Raw genomic sequence first — 18,551 nt, forward strand, 5'->3', positions numbered from 1 at the left:
GCAGAGGGATAATAATTCATGCTATCCAATTTTACACATTGGAAAGGTTTCTTTGTCCTTACATGATGGCTAGGCAAAGAGTCTATTAGATGTATTACATGTGCCATCAATCACGAAGCATTTAGTGTATATTGGGCAAATGGTAAAGCAAGGGCTGCAAATTCAATTTAATGTAAAAGGTTGTTTTGTAGAAGACTTTAATGATAAGTGCAAGTAAGTCGCAAAAAGAAGTAGAATTGGCTGTACGTTCACTTTAGATGCTGGAATTTCTATAATGAATGCTGTGGTTGTAAATATTGAAATATGGTATAAACGTATTGGACATGTAAATGTACAAAGGCTGAAATTAATGCAGCCCAAAGGATTAATTACAAGGTTGTCTACTTTTAGAGTTGCAGAATTTCATCAAGTGTATGAAGCATTCTAGTTTGGTGAGTAGGCAAGACAATCTTTTTCGCAAAACAGAGATGTGAGTAAAAATATACTTGATATTGTACATACAGATGTTTGGGGGTCTACACAAAATATATTCTTGGTGGCAGCAATATTTTCTTATGTCCATTGATTATTATTCAAGAAAGCTGTGGGTATATTTCATGAAGGAAAAGAGTGATATATTTGAGCACTTAAAAACTTTCAAGGCCGTGGTTGAAACAGAAATAGGCTTGAAAGTTAAGTGCTTGAGATCAGATAAAGGGAGTTGTGGTTTAAATAGAAATATGCTTGAAAGTTAAGTGCTTGAGATTAGATGGAGGGGGAGAGTACCTCTCTAATGAGTTGAGTGCCTTCTTAAGGTTCCATGGGATAAAAAGACAATTTACTTGCAGGTATATCCCACAACAAAATGGAGTTGTAGAAAGAAAAAATAGGCATATTGCAAAAGTTGCACGGGCATTAATGGTTGAAAAGAATATGTCAAAACATTTTTTGTCTGAAGCTATTGATACTGTTGTCTATATTATAAACAGAATTTCCATAGCTGTAGTCCATGGGATGATCTTAAAAGAATACTTTACAAGCAATAAGCCTGATGTACCATACTTGAAAGTGTTTGGTTGTATTACATATATTCATGTGCCAGATGAGCTATAAAAGAAGCTTGATCTGAAGGCTAACAAATGTATTTTTATCGGATACTCTTTAGAGAAAAAAGGGTATCATTGTTATAGCCCTATCATAGATGAGTTCAGCGTGAGCAGAGATGTTATTTTTTATGAGATGGGCAGTTGGTATACATCTAGTGGTGATGCATTAGATGATGATCATGATCATGATCATGATAGTTATATGTAGAAAGAAAAGCAAGAATTTCAAAACCTTAGTAGATCAAAAATATCATTTGATACTACACCTACAGTTAGCCTTTGGTTTGGAAGACTAAGAAGTAGACCCATATCTTTAGGTGGATATACAAGTGTTGTAAATAAAGACAAAGGATATAAGAAAGTGTTGGATGGTGTTTATGCATCTACTAGTCATTTGGAATTTGATGGAGATTCTAGTGATTCAGAGAGTTTGAATGATGAGCTTGGTATTTCTTCAGTTAAGACATTAGGTGTACAGAGAGTACATGGTAATATAAAGACTCCATTAACTGATCCAGTGGTACGCAGGTCTAGCAAGGTCAAATACCCTGTTAAAAGATTTGATTTTGAAGGTTATACAGCTCACCATTATGCTTATATGGTAAAGGTGATTGAGGATGTTGAACCCACTTGTTTTGAGGATGTTATTGGTCATGCTCATTGGAATGCAGCAATGGATGAAGAGATGGTTGCATTAAAAGTCAATAAGACTTGGGATTTGATATCATTGCCTAAGAGAAAAAAATCTATTGGCTGTAAGTGGGTTTACAAAATCAAGCATAATATAGATTATTCTATTAGCAGATATAAGGCTAGGCTCGTTGCTAAAGGCTATGCTAAAAAATATGGCATAGATTATGAAGAGACGTTCAGTCCAGTTACTAGGATGGCAACCGTTAGATGTGTAATTGCTTTGGTAGCAACCAAAGGTTGGAGTTTGCAACAAATGGTTGTCAAGAATGCCTTCTTGTATAGTGAATTGCAAGAAGAGGTATATATGGAGTAGCTAGCAAGTTATGAGGATTTAAACCATCCCACATATGTATGCAAGTTAAAGAATGTGCTCTATGGATCGAAGCAAGCACCTAGAGCATGGTTTGACAAGATCGGAGAGTATCTCGTCATTATTGGCTTTTATATTTCTGATGTTGATTACTCATCTTATGTGAGAAAGGGAGATACAGGTTTGGTCATCATAGTCATCTATGTGGATGACTTGATTATTACATGTGACAGTGACAGTGGAATTGCTGAAGTTAAGGACTTTCTGAAAAAGAAGTTTGAGATGAAGGATTTGGGTGAGCTGAGGTACTTTCTTGGTATTGAGCTTATCAGATGTGATAATGGTATATAGCTGTTCCAAATACCAAGAGGATACTGTTGAGTTGCCTGGAGGTTGGCGATGTTTGCATACCATGGAGTAACTGTTTCGACTAGAAACAAGGAAGCATAAGGAAGGTCTGGATCATCTTGTTCCTCTTCTGCAGTTTGAGGGATCCGTGATAGATGATTAGCTAGGACATGGCAATGGCCAGGCTTAGTGACTACTTCAAAATCGAACTCATGGAACAAGAGCAACCATCTCATCAGCCGTCTTTTGACATCTGCTTTGTTTATCAGGAAGGACAGGGCTTCATGATCCATGTAGAACTTGAAATGCGTTGACAATAGATAGTGTCGAAACTTCTCCAATGCAAACACCATTGCTAAGCACTCAAGCTCTGTGCTTGGATATGTTATCCAAGTATGGTATGACAGCATGTAAGCCTCTTTCAGTGCCATTCGAGTAAATGTGAAGTTGAGTGCTAATGTTGGGGATGAGATAGAAGACTCCACTATGTTCAGGAGGATAGTAGGGAGTTTGATTTACATGACTATCATAAGCTTGAGCTATGTCGTTGGTCTTGTCAGTCAATTTATGCAAATGCTTAGAAAGCTTCATTTGGATGTAGTTAGATGCATATGAAGGTATATGAAGTCCACTTTATATTATGGACTTTTTTATGAGGCAAGTAAGGATGTACAGGTATTTGGATATACAAATGTAGATTGGGCTGGTAGCATGTCAGATAAAAGATCTACCAGCAGATTCATATTTTCCCTTGGTAGTGCAATTGTTATATAGCAGTAAAAGCAATGTACAATTGTTTTATGGAGTACAAAGGCTGAGTATACAAGTATTGCTATGGTAGCATGTGAGGTGGCATGGCTGCAAAAGCTATTGGGTAATTTGGATGTGTAAGAAGATGGTCCAGTTGTGATTCACTATGGCAACGTAAGTAGCATACAGCTAGCTAGGAATCGAGTATTCCATGCTATGACAAAACACATTGAGGTACATTATCACTTTGTGAGAGAGAAGGTACTTGCAAGAGAGATTGACTTGGTATATGTCAGCACAAAGGATCAGATAGCTAACATTTTCATAAAGATATTGGTTGTAGAGAAGCTTCGAAATTTTTGAAGCTTACTTGGAGTTGCAGAGATATAGTTGAGCTTGAGAGTGAGTGTTAAGATAGCAATCTCAATACGTGCAGACATTGATAATGGACCGCTTGGCTAGATGGGTTTGTACGTTTACACTTAGCACGTCAATGGTCATTATGATCTTCACATGGCCACTGACTTATTATGTTTAGTTTGTTGCACCTACCTACAGCTAGTATACTTATAGCGCTAGTCGATTAGTATAGTCAGTTATGCACTGTTTGACTCGGTAGGCCACTTTCCTTTATGTTGTATCTTATCTATACTTTATGTACATCGTATTGTGTGTGGAAGAAAAATAAGAAATCAACAAGAAAACGTTTAGGCCTCTATCTTTCTTCTTGTGTTCTTGAGTGAGCTTTCTCTTGTGTATATGATGTGTGTTTGGTACAACAACTCAAGAAGGTTTCTCCACCACGCGATTCTTGATAGTGTTGAATCTAGCTTGACAACCTTGGGCTCTCTCCTCCTCCTTTCTAGGTCAACTAGTCTTTCAGCCATCCTCATGGTCTCTGCTGAACTAGTTGATTCTTGTCTTTCAATATCTCTCCTAGCCACTCTTGCATGCCGAATAGAAATCCATGTAGCTTTGTGTCTGTGTCCATATTGGGTAGTTGTAACATCAACCACCTATATTTCCTATAGCATACTCTTACATCTTTCCTTGTATTTACTTGAGGTTTCTTCACTCATCTCTAACTTTGAATTTTTCTATCTTCAGGATGAAATAGTCTTTGAGTTCCTCTTGAAGTTCTTCCCATGAAAAGACAATGCATCCTTGCTCTTGTTCCAATAGATACCCCTTGCTCCTGTTCCAGTAGATACCAACTAGCAGCATCCTCCTCCAGGTAGATGGCTGCCACTTCTCTCTTCCTATCTTTAGTGATTCTAGCATACTTCAAGTATTTATCTACCCTGGCAATCCATTTCTTCAAAAGCAATCCGTCTCTCTCTTCTTTGTACTTTGTCGGTTGGGGAATCTTGAACTTGCCATAGTCGTCTTTGACTCTCACTCTTCTCTTCCTCGTTATTGTTTTGCCTCTTGTCTTTTTGCTTGTCCTTCTTCTTGCTTCCTACTTAAGTTGCCTCTCTGTGTCTTTCTTTGTATCTTGAGTTCTCCTAGATGTTTTCTCCCTAGCTAAGCTATCTGCCAATCTATTCACCTCTTCTTGTAGTTTGTGTCTCTTCTCTTCTTCATGTTGTTGTATCACCCACTCTCTATGACCCTACTTCACTTTAAACTTTATTCTATTTTCCTCTTAGTCTTCCTTCATTTGCATATTCCTTCAGATTAAGTCCAACAAACCTGACATGCCCTCTAACTTCTTCCTGAGCTTCTCTTCATTCTTAACCTCGGCTCTTCTTCCTCTCTTCAACCATTGGGATGGGTGCATTCTCTCCATTGTCCTCCATATTGTCGTGGAAAGCCGCGCCTTGGCTTTTGTGTTGTCGATGTGGGGAAGCCATGTTTCGCCTTCGGATGGTAGTTGTGCCGCAAGGAAGCCACATCACCTCTTCAGATGGTGACTTGTGTTGGGGTCGCCATACCAGGGGTGAAAGCCAAAAACTAAACGATAGCAAAGCAAACAAACCAAGAGAAGAGAAGAAATAGAGCGAGAGAGAGAGTCTTCGGAAGAGATCTTTAAGGGGAGGAAAGCCTTGAATAGGTCTCATCTACTGGCAATTTAGTGTAATAGTCGGTAACTCTTCCTTTTGGAATCGTAGATGGTTATTTCGGAGACATAGCTTTGTTTCTTTGAGATCTACATTTTATCATCATTCAGTGGTTCCAAACTCATGCTAGATAAAGAGGAATTTGGTCATGTTGGTGGACGTCATGACGGGGGTTGACGCAACGTGGGGTGACACGACGTGGAGCGTCGTGACATGGGGCATCACAATGTGGGTCATCATGACATGATTTTAGGGCACTGGATCTTCTCTCCTACTTTTGTTAGCACTCCTTCACTCCGAGCAAGAGTTATTCCAATACCAAGTGTAATGCACCTGCACTCAATCACTCACTCGACATGGCACAAAAAGATAACACAATATGTGAGAGCAAGGTATACTCTTGTATTATTCGACGAAAGAAATGGTACAACATAGGCACATCCCAAGACTACACCCTCCTGACACCGCACATGTGAGGATTCACCACTGGGTATAGGGAATCACACGTACAGTGGAAACCAAGTAGTACTCAAAGTCAGTACTGCTCCCTATATAGGTGTTTTTGGCAGCAACACCATGGTATAGTTACAAAGTCCTTAAGGGTTAATGTGGGCATTGTGGGTGAGGCAAGTTGCAAGACGGCATAAAGCACTCCTTCACTCCGAGCAAGAGTTATTCTAATACCAAGTATAATGCACCGCGATGTGGGCATTGTGGGTGAGGTGAGTTGCAAGACGGCATAAAGCACTCCTTCACTCCGAGCAAAAGTTATTCTAATACCAAGTATAATGTACTTACACTCAATCACTCACTCCACACGGCACAAAAAGATAACACGATATGTGAAAGCAAGGTATACTCTTGTATTATTCGATGAAAGAAATGGTACAACATAGGCACATCCCAAGACTACACCCTCATGACACAGCACACATGAGGATTCACCACTAGGTATAGGGAATCACACGTACAGTGGAAACCAAGTAGGGCTCAGAGTCACTATTGCTCCCTATATAGGTGTTTTTGACAGCAACACCATGGTATAGTTACAAAGTCCTTTGTGCGGATTGTGGGGGAGGGGGGACACGCAGGGGCAATGTGGGCATTGTGGGTGAGGCGAGTTGCAAGACAGCATAAAGCATTTTCCATTTTCATTCAAGCCCCATGCAAAGGCTGCCCTTCCACATGGTTGGTTCAGTGATCCTACCCTAATTGTTGTATTCTTCAATGATCCTCCCAGCCATTGTTGACTTGTGCAGACAATCCGTTTGTAGGCAGGGGTAGATCTCCAAGCAGCCTACAGGGTTAGGCATACCCTAGTACCACTCAGGCAGACCGGGGAAATAGACCAGCACTATGCATGCAGGGTTGCATTCCACACATCGATTTGCAGTAGGGGAGAGTCCTTTTGTGGACATCAAAACAAGCTTGTAAGCTAAGGCTTGAACCAAGGCAGCAACTCGGTGTAAGCAGAGAGAGCAAGAGAAACGGCACTCTCCAGAAGACTTGCTGTTAGTTATGGGCAGTTACCAGCATGTAGTCACATATGAACAGCTCTGCAGTCCCATGAGAGACCATCCGAGATTGGCCTCAACAAGGGTTAGTTTGTAAAAGGGGAGGTGATAGCAATGTCAGAGCTGAATACTGCCTTTATTGATTAGGTAGTGGAGGCTTTGGGATCTGACTCTGAGGTTAATGAGAGGGAAGAAATGGTCTCTTGTACTGAGATGATGGCACCGGGTTTTGGGGTTCATCCATGTTTTGATGTTCAACCACTAGTTAAAGACAACAAACACAATTTTGATGCCTTGATGGCAAATTCTGAAGAACCCTTGCAGTATGAGCATCAGGTGCACTCTTGACAAGTCTCGAGATTTGGATGGGAAACACTTGTTGGAGTTCGCCAACACATTGCAAAGTGACTATGTCAAGCACAATCATGAAATGTTTCCTGATCAAGGTAAAGATGATGTTTTGGATGCTACTGTGGACATTCTAAGAAAGAGGAGTTATCCCCTTTTTCATAGATGGGATCTTGGTGCTTTTTCGGATCCATCAGTGGTTGTAGTCAATGTTGCAAGGGGATTGTCTGGATGAAAGTTTTGTGGGACCACGGGGTTTTACGGGATGATGCTCAAATCAGCAAGGTATCATAATGATCTCTTAGCAAGGGTGCCTTTGTTCTCTGGTAGATGTTCTGTCCATGCTTTTCCTTGGAGACCAATGGTAGATTGAAGTGATTTCGAATGGTTGCTTCAGTGGGAATGTCTAGTCTGGGTGCAAGTGGAAGGTTATCCTGCTGTGTATTGACTTTTGCTGAAGGACACTATGAGAGCTTTGGCACTGTCTTTGGTTCCCCCCAATTTGAGGGCTACCAATTGCAATCGTATGTGCATGTCATTGGGCACCTTCACAAAAGGCCTAAGTGGTTGCATCTGAAGTCTTGGAATGCATTAATTGCATTTTCGCTTGAAATGGGGTGCTTTTGCGGGCCTTTGTTTCTATCATGGGAAGTTGGGGTATTTTATGGCCGAGTTCCCAGAGTGCAATTCCAGATGCTAGGATTTCCCTAGTTACTAATGATGTTCTCATAGTTGAAGGCCCTCAGGATGATGAGACCCCTGTGCTGATAGCTGTGGATAAAGGGAAACAACCCATGTAGTCTTCAGACAACCCTGAACATGGCTGATATTCGTTCTAAAATAGGCAAAAAGGCTGATATTGGCATGCTAGCTCCTATGCATAGCACTTCGTAGGACTCTTTGCATACCTATGTGTGGCAGAAAGATAAGCCATCTCCAGTGCATACTACTAATGAAATGGTTTCTCTTCCCCTCAAAAACTTCCCACATGAAAGGCTTTGCTGATCCTTCAAGAGATCCTCTTGCTCAACTTGCTTTTGATAAAAGAGGTAAGGTGAATCATGATTTTTCCTTGGGATCATTGTTATCCAGTCTACTCCAAAGAAGGGGGATAATCCCTCCACCTCCAAATGTGAACTTCAGGGTCTAAATTCATTTGTCGTGTTGGTTGACTTCCTTGATGAGGGAACTCTTATGATTTTAGCAGAATAAGTTAAATTGAGATTTTACCCAAGGTAAAATCAGCCTCCACCTTGAACTTTGTTCTATAATTACCACTTGAAATGTTCATGGGATTTGCTCTCGCAGCAAGCAGCATGACATGTGGCGTATTTTGCATGACAATTAGTGGGATGTATTATGTGCTTTTGAGCATAAGAGTTATGGTGAAGTAGTGAAAATTGTGGAGTGCCATGGGTTTCACCTCTTTTATACCGGGAATTCTTCAAGGCATTACTCCAATGTGCTCATGGCTGTTCATGAGAAATTTTTAGCCGGTTCTTGTTAAGAATGATGTGTTTGGCTGCTTTTTGGTGATGGAAAATTTGTTTGAAGGGGAGATTTTATCACTCATTGGGCTCTATGCCCTGAATGACTGGGTTTGCTGATGGGGGATTTTAATGTGTTGATCCCTTGCAGTCTACCTTTGAACACTGGGTGATGGATGCATGTAGAGTCGTGCTTGCGTGATTTTGCTTTAGCCATTCTTAAGCAAGACCGTTGGCCTAGCTTTGTCCATTAGCCTCAGGATTCACTTTCCATTCAGCACAGTATATGACTACATCGTCTTGATCGGATTGTATATATGTTATGCAGCATGATGCTTTTTTGCTAAAGATTTTGGAGATGTGAGTATTGCAACAATATGCATTGTTTGATCACTTTTCCCTTTAATTTTAGATGCTTGCACAGCCCGTTGCTCCTTTTGTGCAGTTTGTGGGCAGACTATCCTTACGCTTCAATTCATCTTCCTTGAAACATCCAGTTTTTAATGGTTATATAGGGTAGTTGCTTGATAGGTTCTTGCTAACTTTCCCTCTAAGGACAATCACTCTTTAGAGAAATTGATCTATAATGTGGGGAGGGTTGCGTGGCAGCACGGCATTTATCATGCCTTTATAGGTAGCATTGGCAAATGGAGAAGAATTACTAGCTTTGGTTCGTTCCTTGCTGACTGAATCTGCAGATGATGCATTTCTGCTTCCATTGGCTGGCTGACTAGTTGATATTATCTAGTAGTTTCAGTTGAGATCTTATTAGCTGTCTAAACTGAAAACTTTGATTGAGAGTTTGCAAGACACTTCCTACCAGTCTCATAAATTCTTTCAGGGTTTGTATGCATCTCCTGCCTGAGAGAACATGGTAAGACTTCGGCATGTAAAGGGTCAAATGGTTACAGATCCACAGACCATTGTGCATATGTGCAGAAGTTATTTTCTGGTACTTCTTAGTGCTACGCAGGCTCCTTTTAAGTAGATTTCCCATGCCCGTTCAGCTTTTTATGCCTTGGTCAGGGATCAGGTTCCACGTAACATTCACGTTGCTTTGGAGGCTGGCATTTGTGAGGATGAGGTTATGGATGTCTTGTTGCATTTGTTTATGGATAAATTTCTTGAGTCTATGCTTCTTGAATAGTTCAGGAGCATGCTAGTTGAAGTTGACTTTTGATACTTCAATGGACCAACTGCTATCTCACAAGTTTCACTTGCTCCTTTTGTGGCTGCACTAGAGTCCATGGTGATGGTGGAGATCTCGCTGCTATTTCATGTGTTCTTGAAGAGTGTGCACATTTGAGCCCACCAAGCTTGAATCTAGTACATGTGGGGAGTGGTTATGCATCCATTTGCTACTTTTTTTCTGATTATTTCATAAGATGATTGAATAGGTGAAGGAGGATCCTTTGTTGAGGAAGTGTAAAAAAAGTTAGCGTTGTGGAGGAAGAGGCTGCCATTGAGGGGGGGAGGGCTTGGACAGAAGGGAGCTATTCGACTGGGGCAAAAGGTTGGGCAGCTTAGGATGTAAAGGTTTGGCAGGTGACATGTAGGAGTTGGGCAAGCGGCTAGGAGTGGGGGAGGTAGGACATGCGGGTGACCAAGCAGAGCTAGAGGGTTGGGTGGCACCATTGGCAGCATGTGAATGGGGCTATGCAAGGGGCTGTAGACAGACAAGGTGGCAATGACTCAAGCGGTATGCATTCAAATAGTATTTTAAAACTGCATTTTCTTACAAATTATAAGGCAATAAATTGACCTCGTCTGAAGGAACTTTTTTTTTTTTCAAATTGCAATAAAAAAGTCCCCCTTTGGAAATGCAATCATGTGAATTTGTCGAAGTTTTGTCAAGTAAAATAATCTTTTTGTTGATTCCTTGTAGTACATGTACTTTTTTATGTGCACATCTGGGGGCAGACAAACGGAGGAGGCAGATGAAGCAAGCAGGGGAGCAAGTCTGGCAAGGTGGTGGTGGCACTACCAGTCAGCCTAGGCATCACCTCTTGAGGGAGACGAAGGAAGGAGGCAGATGAAGCAAATAGGGCAGCAAGTCTGGCAAGGTGATGGTGGCACTGCCAATCAGCCTAGGCATCGTGGGTCCATTCATTCATTTTGAGAGCTTGATGGTGAGAAAGGAACTCCCAATGTGCTGTTCCGTCCTAGAATTGAGTATCATGATACACATGTATGTCACAATCTATTTTAACCTATCTCTAAGTTGCCCATAGTATGGTAGAGAGAGTTATCAAACTCTACCAAGAAAAATCTGCAAACCAGTTAGGTGTTTGAGGAGAGTAGCAATTCTCTTATGTCCTAGTATGACTCGTTTCTAAAACATCTTTTCAACAGGGCACTAGTAGAGGTCCATCCTGGCACCTAGAGTAGACCCCATTAACAAATCAATGACTGCACGGATCTGGGGAGCTAGAGGATCGTCATGGTTGTGGGCATATCTTAGCTAAGCTAGATGGATGAGGACTTGAGGTAGAGCACAACACTTACTAAATTTTGGAAAGGATGTCGTAAGTCAATATGTTTATCAGTATTGTCTTCTCTGTTGCTTTGAGCTCTACCACAGTCTCGTTGCATGCTGGTTGCGTGATTGGCTCTTGGATCTCACGGTGTACACACTTGAAAGCAATGCAAACCACCGGCTAAGTAACCATCCTGCGGAGTGTGTTGCCTTTTGACTTGTCCTGCACCCCCAACGATAAGGATACCCCCCGCGCCCCCCCCCCCCCCCGCTCTTCGGGCTCTAGGAAATGTAGTCTCCCAAAACGCTTGCACTTAACATTTCTATGCATGTGCGTGTGGGGCTTGTTGCTTTTCTTTCCGCAGCAGCAGGACCTTAGAAGTTTGTGCTATGCTTGACAAATTCAAACCTTACTCTTGGTTTAAAACGTCCTTCATGTGACAAAAATAAAATATGCTATAGTCAAAAGGTTGTAAAACATCTTTCTTTTGTGAGTGCCTTGATTCTCTTAACATTTTAGCCTGTGTGAGAAATACGTCGAGGGTTGATCTTGTTCTTTCCCTTTTTTCTTCCCCTCCAAACTTTTAGCTGAGATCATTTCAATGTGACAATTTTTCCAGGTGGGACAAGAAGCCTTTGTGGAATAGGGATACTGTGAAGGTGCCTTTGGTAGGTCGTTTTATTGAAAAAGTGCGAAGAGGAAATATGCTCCTTACACATGCTCTTATGGGGTTTGGAAAAGATCAAAAGCCAAAATCGTCATAGAATGTAACATTCCTTTTATGCATCTCCCTATCTCAAATAAATAACCCTTGTGTAAAACTCTTGAGAGAACTTGATCTCTAAAACAAATAAACATGTAAATATCATATTCATATTTTGTAGCATTTTGTGATCAATAAGCATGGAGTAAACACTTTTCTTAATGTCTTTTGAAAGATAGGACACACACACACCCCCAAATGCCCATGAAGTGCCTTTGCTCAGAGCCAGGCTGCCATTGCTCATCGGCATAGATATGGTGGCTTGCAAGCTCAATGGATAGTAAAATGCAATTTAACTAGGACCTTTTTCAGTGACCTTACTATCCAATGAGTGTTCCATTGGACAATAGCTCAAAACACATCATGTGAATGTAAGTGTCTAACCATGTGATGCATTTAGCTATACTTGAATGCGACCTCATGATCAAGAGCCCAAGTTTCTACTCTTTGGATAGTGTTGTTCTTGATATTACTTACAACGATGGGGTTGCATACCTACATGCATGTGAATGTCTCTACATACAAGATGTAGCACTTCTCGTCTCTATGCACATGTATATGTATGTGTGCATGGGTGTACAAGTGCACACATGTATCTTAGATATGCATGTGAACACATGTATGCACACCTACATGTGCATGCATGAGTATAAACATACATGTTCACTACACATGCACATGCACATGCACATGCACACGCATCTATCTACACTTGCTCTCATACATGTAAACATGACATGCGTATGCGTGTGCACAAGCTATTAGACATCCATACGTTTTCATAGAATGCATGTTGCGCTAAAACATTTATATTTGGAAGTTGGATTTATAAGAAAATGTGTGTGCATACACATTTATATTGTTGAATCAAGAAATGATTTAGCTTCCAAAGGATATACATATCATTCAATCCAAATCATTCGCAAATAATTAAGCCTCTAAAGGGTGTAACTATCATATCCCAAATCTCAAACATTGACCTAATGAAAAGTTGATTGTAGTATGGAAGTTGCGATGAAAAAACCATGAAATTTTCAAATATGTTTCGCGAAGAGGTGTGTAATTTGAAAAGTCCCTAAAAACACTAGTGATTAGGTAATTCCAATAAAGAGATGGGACTCCATGGAAACAAATTAAACATTGAGATAAGAAACAAGTAGTGATTGGATAGATTTCCTCTTTGCCTCATTTGAATCGCTACAAAACCTTGCAAGGATTTCTATAAAGGACCATGCAATGATGAACCCATAGTTTCAAGTAAAATTTTGGGTAAATGTAATCTTTCGCACATACCTGCTATCTTTTTTTATGTGCACTTGATACCCTCTATTGATGGAAACTTTGGTTCAAGCCTATGTATAAGCTTTTTGTAAATTGTTATACATTATAGCATTAATTTGAAAAGTTACAAGGGAAATAGGCATCATGAAAGTGTAATCCAACAAGTTAAAATATGTGGTAAATTGCATCTAGATGGGCATTATCCATGTCATCACCAAGACATCTATCATTCAAAGATTGTTGTAGTGATCATCTGAACCAGCTTCAAGAACCACTTCATTGAATGTCCAAGAAAACATGATCTGCACGAGTCCAATTAGTCCACACTACTTGAAATTCAACCAAAATGAGAACTTGGGAAATCTTTTGAGACAAATGGAAAATCTACCCAAAAAACAAAAACTTTTGCTAGGGAATTTGTCTTGTGTGGAGAGTCTTAGGCAATGTGAAAGAAGAGGAATGGTTTCATGTAGGCAATGATGAGAAGAGACAATATGCATTTAGCCAACTTTTGGTGTACTTGTTATTCTTCTCTTAGATATCTCTTTGTTTTTTGGGTAGTTTATTTCTCCAAATTTTATGGAGATTCTATTCACACCATCTAAAGCCAAAGATCATTATCATGCTAATGGATACATGACGAAGGTAGAACTTGTATGTGTGCATAGATTTCTACCTTGCAAAGGAAGTGGCCCAATTCCAAGAGTATTACTTAGTAATTTGCCATGTGTGAGCATATTTGTGTTATCTGGGATGAAATTGGTTTGATTGATTGTATATTAATTTCTTGATTTTTCTCTAAATTATCTACGATGCATGTGAAGTTCATGTTGCATACAAGCTCTTGGGAAGGGAAGTTAATGAGACCCAAAGAAGCACAAAAATACCCATGCATACACCCTATTTTCATTTCTATGGAATGCATAAGAATCACATTGTTGCAAAATTACTAAATGAGATACTACATGAGGGGGGCATATCCATCAAAGCAAATGGTATGCATAAATGTGTGTGTGTGTGTGTGTGTGTGTGTGTGTGTGTGCGCGCGCGCGCGTGCGTGCGCACGCGTGCGCGCACGCTTTTGTTAAGAGCTAGAAAACACTCAAACATAAAGGCCAATGTATTAAACATTCAAAGAAATAATAAAAATATTGAAGGGTTTTGTGCCTTTTGGAAAAAAGGTGGGGTGGAGTGCACATATATGTGCCTCTCTCTCTCTCTCTCTCTCTCTCTCTCTCTCTCTCTCTCTCTCTCTCTCTCTCTCTCTCTCTCTCTCTCTCTCTCTCTCTCTCTCTCTCTCTCTCTCTCTCTCTCTCTCTCTCTCTCTCCCAACTCTCACGCATTCTCTTCTTTGCATGGTGCCAAAATTTCTCTCCTCTGTGTAGAAGTTTTTATTTTTCTTCTCATCATTTCTCTCTTTCCTTTGTGCAATAGAAGCTATGGGAGAAGATGATCAAGAAGACTATCTTATTTATCTATGAGATAGTTTTAAAAGTTCTAATGTGGTATTGAGATCAATGGCACAACCATATGCATGGTTTTTGTATTATTTTTACAATTTTAGATAGATAAGTGGTTGAAAATAACAAAAATAATATTTTAAAAATGTCCATTAAAACAATAGATGTTCACAAGGGTACATTCTTATGCTCTCCTCTTTCCCCCTACATAAGTGAAAGAGTTATCTTAATGAAGTGCCCTTTGAGATACATAATGGGGTTCTCATTATTTCATTGTTGGGATGGAGGAGTTGTTTTTGTGATCCCTTGTTAAAGACTAAATCCTATCTTTTGGAGACTTCAAGTTTTTCAATGTGAGAGTGATCAAGATATAGGAGTTCCCTTATTCTAGTGGTCATGGCTTTGGGAGTCCCTACACCTTGACATGGCTAGGCGTTGTCAGTATCATCATGGTTTTCTTTCACTAACAAACTTAGGTTTTTGGGTTGATTGGCTTAATTTCTTTCTCATGCAAGTTTAACCAAATGTGTTTCCATTGCTCAGGTAGAGCCTTTGATAATGCCCAACATAACTTATTCAAAATATTGAATAATAATCATAGTTAAACAACCCCATATTGGAGATTTCCATTTTTCTCAAATTTTTTGATGCATCATCCAATTTTATATCTGTAAAAGGTTCTTTCAACTTGATAGGTAATAAGGATCAACAAATAGAGAAATTGCACACAAGCACAAAAAACATCAAACGAAGGAGATGAAGGAGTAATAACTACATTTGTCAAACATTGAGCACATTCTAGTATCAATTGCAACTCAGACAAATACTAAGAACCAATAATCGTTTTAACCATGAAAAAGTAGATTTCTTTGCAATTCTACATGTAAAATTTAAAAAACCTTTGGAGGGATAATCATTACCTAGAAAAGGGTTTTTGTCTAAACCTAGCTTGCCATATTTAAAGCTTTTGCTATTATTTTTGTTGTTTTGCATCTACTACCTAGATTAAAACATCTTTCACAAAATAGATTACTAACTATTTCCAAGTTTTGAGTTTAGGTTTAACGTAATGTAATTTCTATCTTAGTGCAAATGCTTATGTCGTTGCATGTATGCACGTGTACTTAGACACAATGCGCACATATACATATGTGCATATGTAAACACACATGTATACTTTCTCACTCAATCATTTAGTTAGTCACTCCAAAATAACTTTCATATCCGATGCTGCTTGTGAAAAACCAAATTCCTTTTCAATTGCAAACATTTTCACATAGATGGCTTTACACATTGCAAGCGACAACGGATGAGATACAACAAAGTCATATTGATTCATGCAATCTCTTCTCTCAAACGGAGCATCTACCTTTGATTTAGTATGCTTGTACTCTAACTTCAAGCCACACTCTCTCTATGAATGTCCTATGCCATAAAGCAGCAAGAATAGTCTACAAGTGAATAGGAGAACTCATCAAAGCTTCTACTTTTCTCAATGTAATACACATGATATATGAGCAGTCTAGCAAGCCTCATTTGCAAGTCGAGGGTGAATCAGAAAATTACTTAAGGATAGCTTTAACCATGTTGGTCCTTTTCCAAATTTTCTCCCTTTGAAGTGATGAGTTTCAATCAAGAGACAGCTTTATTGACTAGTATTGAGGCACTTATTATTACATAATAATATATTTCATCCATGCAAGACTCATTTTTTAATACTCCTTTTTAAGTGCTTTTTTCTCCACTAACTAATCTTGCATTAAAAAATACATTATGGGCTAAACGATGTTCCATTATTAACATAGGGAGTGGTAGATCAAACTAAGATCAATACCTTTAAAAACCAAAGTATTTTCCAACTCCAATCGAGTTAATTTCTGCATAGCAAAACTTGTTTTAACTTTGTGAGTTAAGAAAAAGTGATTGAAGAACTCAGTGGTGACAAATATTGGCATCAATGGAGTCATTATTCAAGTGACTTTGCAATGAGACAAGCAAGGTTTTACAAGAGTGCGTTTTTTGGAAAGTGAGGGAGGGCCACAAATGTGAATCTATTTTTGATAAGGATGGTTTTGAAAAATCTTACAAGTTGGGACTCATATTGGACATATCTATGGTCTTCTTATATTCTTGTTCACCTCTTCAAGGAATTTTCAAGCACTACTTAGAAGCTTGACTTAGGAAATATATGTATTCTCAATTAGATATCTACTATAAATATCATATATGCATAAATAACTAACTATGAATGTCCATGGTGTCTTTTAAGTCTTTTCATCTAAACTTTGAAAGATGTTGCAATATATGTACAAATTATATATGTGAACACACTTAGGACCAATGAAACACATTTTTTCTCATTAGAATGTATTTTTGTGCATGCATATAGATCTGTATGTCATATCACAAGGATTATCTACTCAATACACTTACTATATTACATCTTTCCATCTTCTCTTTATCAAATTTTTTCCTTTAGCAATAAGTGTATTTCTAGGGGAAGGGTGAGAAGCGACCTTTTTGAGCAAGTTTCTTTTGGCAACCCCCCTATTCTTGTTCCGCATAGTTCACTTACTCCACCCTTAGTTGTAGCCACTTTCACTACCACTACCACTACCACTACCACCACCACACACACACACACGCACACGCACGCACGCACACATGCATGCACACACACACACACACTCTCTCTCTCTCTCTCTCTCTCTCTCTCTCTCTCTCTCTCTCTCTCTCTCTCTCTCTCTCTCTCTCTCTCTCTCTCTCTCTCTCTCTCTCTCTCTCTCTCTCTCAAGACACTTGAGTTGGGTGTCTCTAGTGTGAAAATGCCATGTTTCAAGGTTTTCACCACTATGTGGCCTTTAATAGTTGTATCTTGAGCCAATGCTAATGTTGGAAATGCAAACATGGAGATCAAGAGGCAGTAGCTTTCATGGTGGTTGAAATTTTGAAAGTGTCCATTGTGCAAACATGAGATTATGATAATGGGAGAAGAGAGAGAGAGAGAGAATAAACAAGAAACAAGCCAAATACAAAACATATTCATAGTTTTTCTTCAAAGAGTTTCTTCCATTGTGAGAAAGAGCCTCTTTCATAAGCATACAAAAGTGGGTTTGATTACATCACTGATCTCAAAGTCACATGGAGTAGATCCAACAAACACCTCACATTGTGAGAAAAAACCTCTTTCATAAGCATACAAAAGTGGGTCTGATTACATCGTTGATCTCAAAGTCACATGGAGGAGGTCCAACAAACACCTCACAAAGTCACATTATGAGAAAGAGCCTCTTTTATAAGTATACAAAAGTGGGTTTGATTACATCATTGATAAAGTCACATGGAGTAGGTTCAACAAACACCTCACATGGGTGTAAGTACATCGCTCACATGGGTATATCTCTCATTTTCTACCACTTTAGAGCTAGTTCTTATGCTCTTTTCCATGTCTAAAATTCAGTACTTGTTTTTATGCTTTTGAACCATAACAATCCGTGTGTAGGACCACTATATTTTCAATTGTTGAGTCTATTATTTTCCTTGCAACTAATGAGACACCTTTCTGGTATCTGTGTGAACCTTCATTAGGGTCCACTTGTTATGTTGCCTTACATAAAACAAACCCACCACTCTCTAATACGTGGATTTCTTTTACAATCAAATTTGTGCCACGTGCCACTAGCCATACTTGAACTATAAATGGTGTGCATTGAATGGAAGAATAGACGTTCCATGTGTGACCATAGTGTCATTAGAGAACCACATAAATTGACATTGCATTTCATGTTGATTCCTAGCATCCATTCATGAGTTGGAACACTCCATGATATCCCAAAATGAAAGTGTGGATGTCGTATTTCTAATTGGTTTCTTACATTTTCCTTATCAAACTCCCAACTAGCTTGGATGATGTCATATTACAAAACCACATAAACTAACACTACATTTTAGGTTGATTGCCAACACCCCCTCATG

The 18,551-nt window shown here is 39.3% G+C and overlaps 1 protein-coding gene across 5 annotated transcripts in view; it reads left to right on the forward strand.

Annotated features, from left to right (window-relative positions):
• Positions 1-12,005, forward strand: part of LOC148029550 (Nuclear transport factor 2 (NTF2) family protein) — a 179,881-nt gene extending 167,876 nt beyond the window's left edge. The window contains exons 9-10 of one of the 5 annotated variants that reach the window (XR_015692441.1): positions 10,481-10,724; positions 11,692-11,826. Coding sequence is in view for 4 of the 5 variants with exons in the window: in XM_087688410.1 (XP_087544536.1) it covers positions 10,481-10,631 (151 nt within the window). In the remaining variant the exon portion in view is untranslated. Of the gene's footprint in view, positions 1-10,480; positions 10,725-11,691 lie in introns of those variants that run through there. The other 4 variants (XM_087688410.1, XM_087688409.1, XM_087688412.1 and 1 more) reach the window with 4 other exon arrangements.
• The last annotated feature ends 6,546 nt before the right edge of the window (positions 12,006-18,551 follow it).

The sequence above is a fragment of the Lygodium microphyllum genome, chromosome 11 (genome assembly GCF_053477565.2).
Source record: "Lygodium microphyllum isolate KBCC chromosome 11, Lygodium_microphyllum_v1.1.10, whole genome shotgun sequence".
In the NCBI taxonomy this organism is placed as follows: domain Eukaryota; kingdom Viridiplantae; phylum Streptophyta; class Polypodiopsida; order Schizaeales; family Lygodiaceae; genus Lygodium; species Lygodium microphyllum.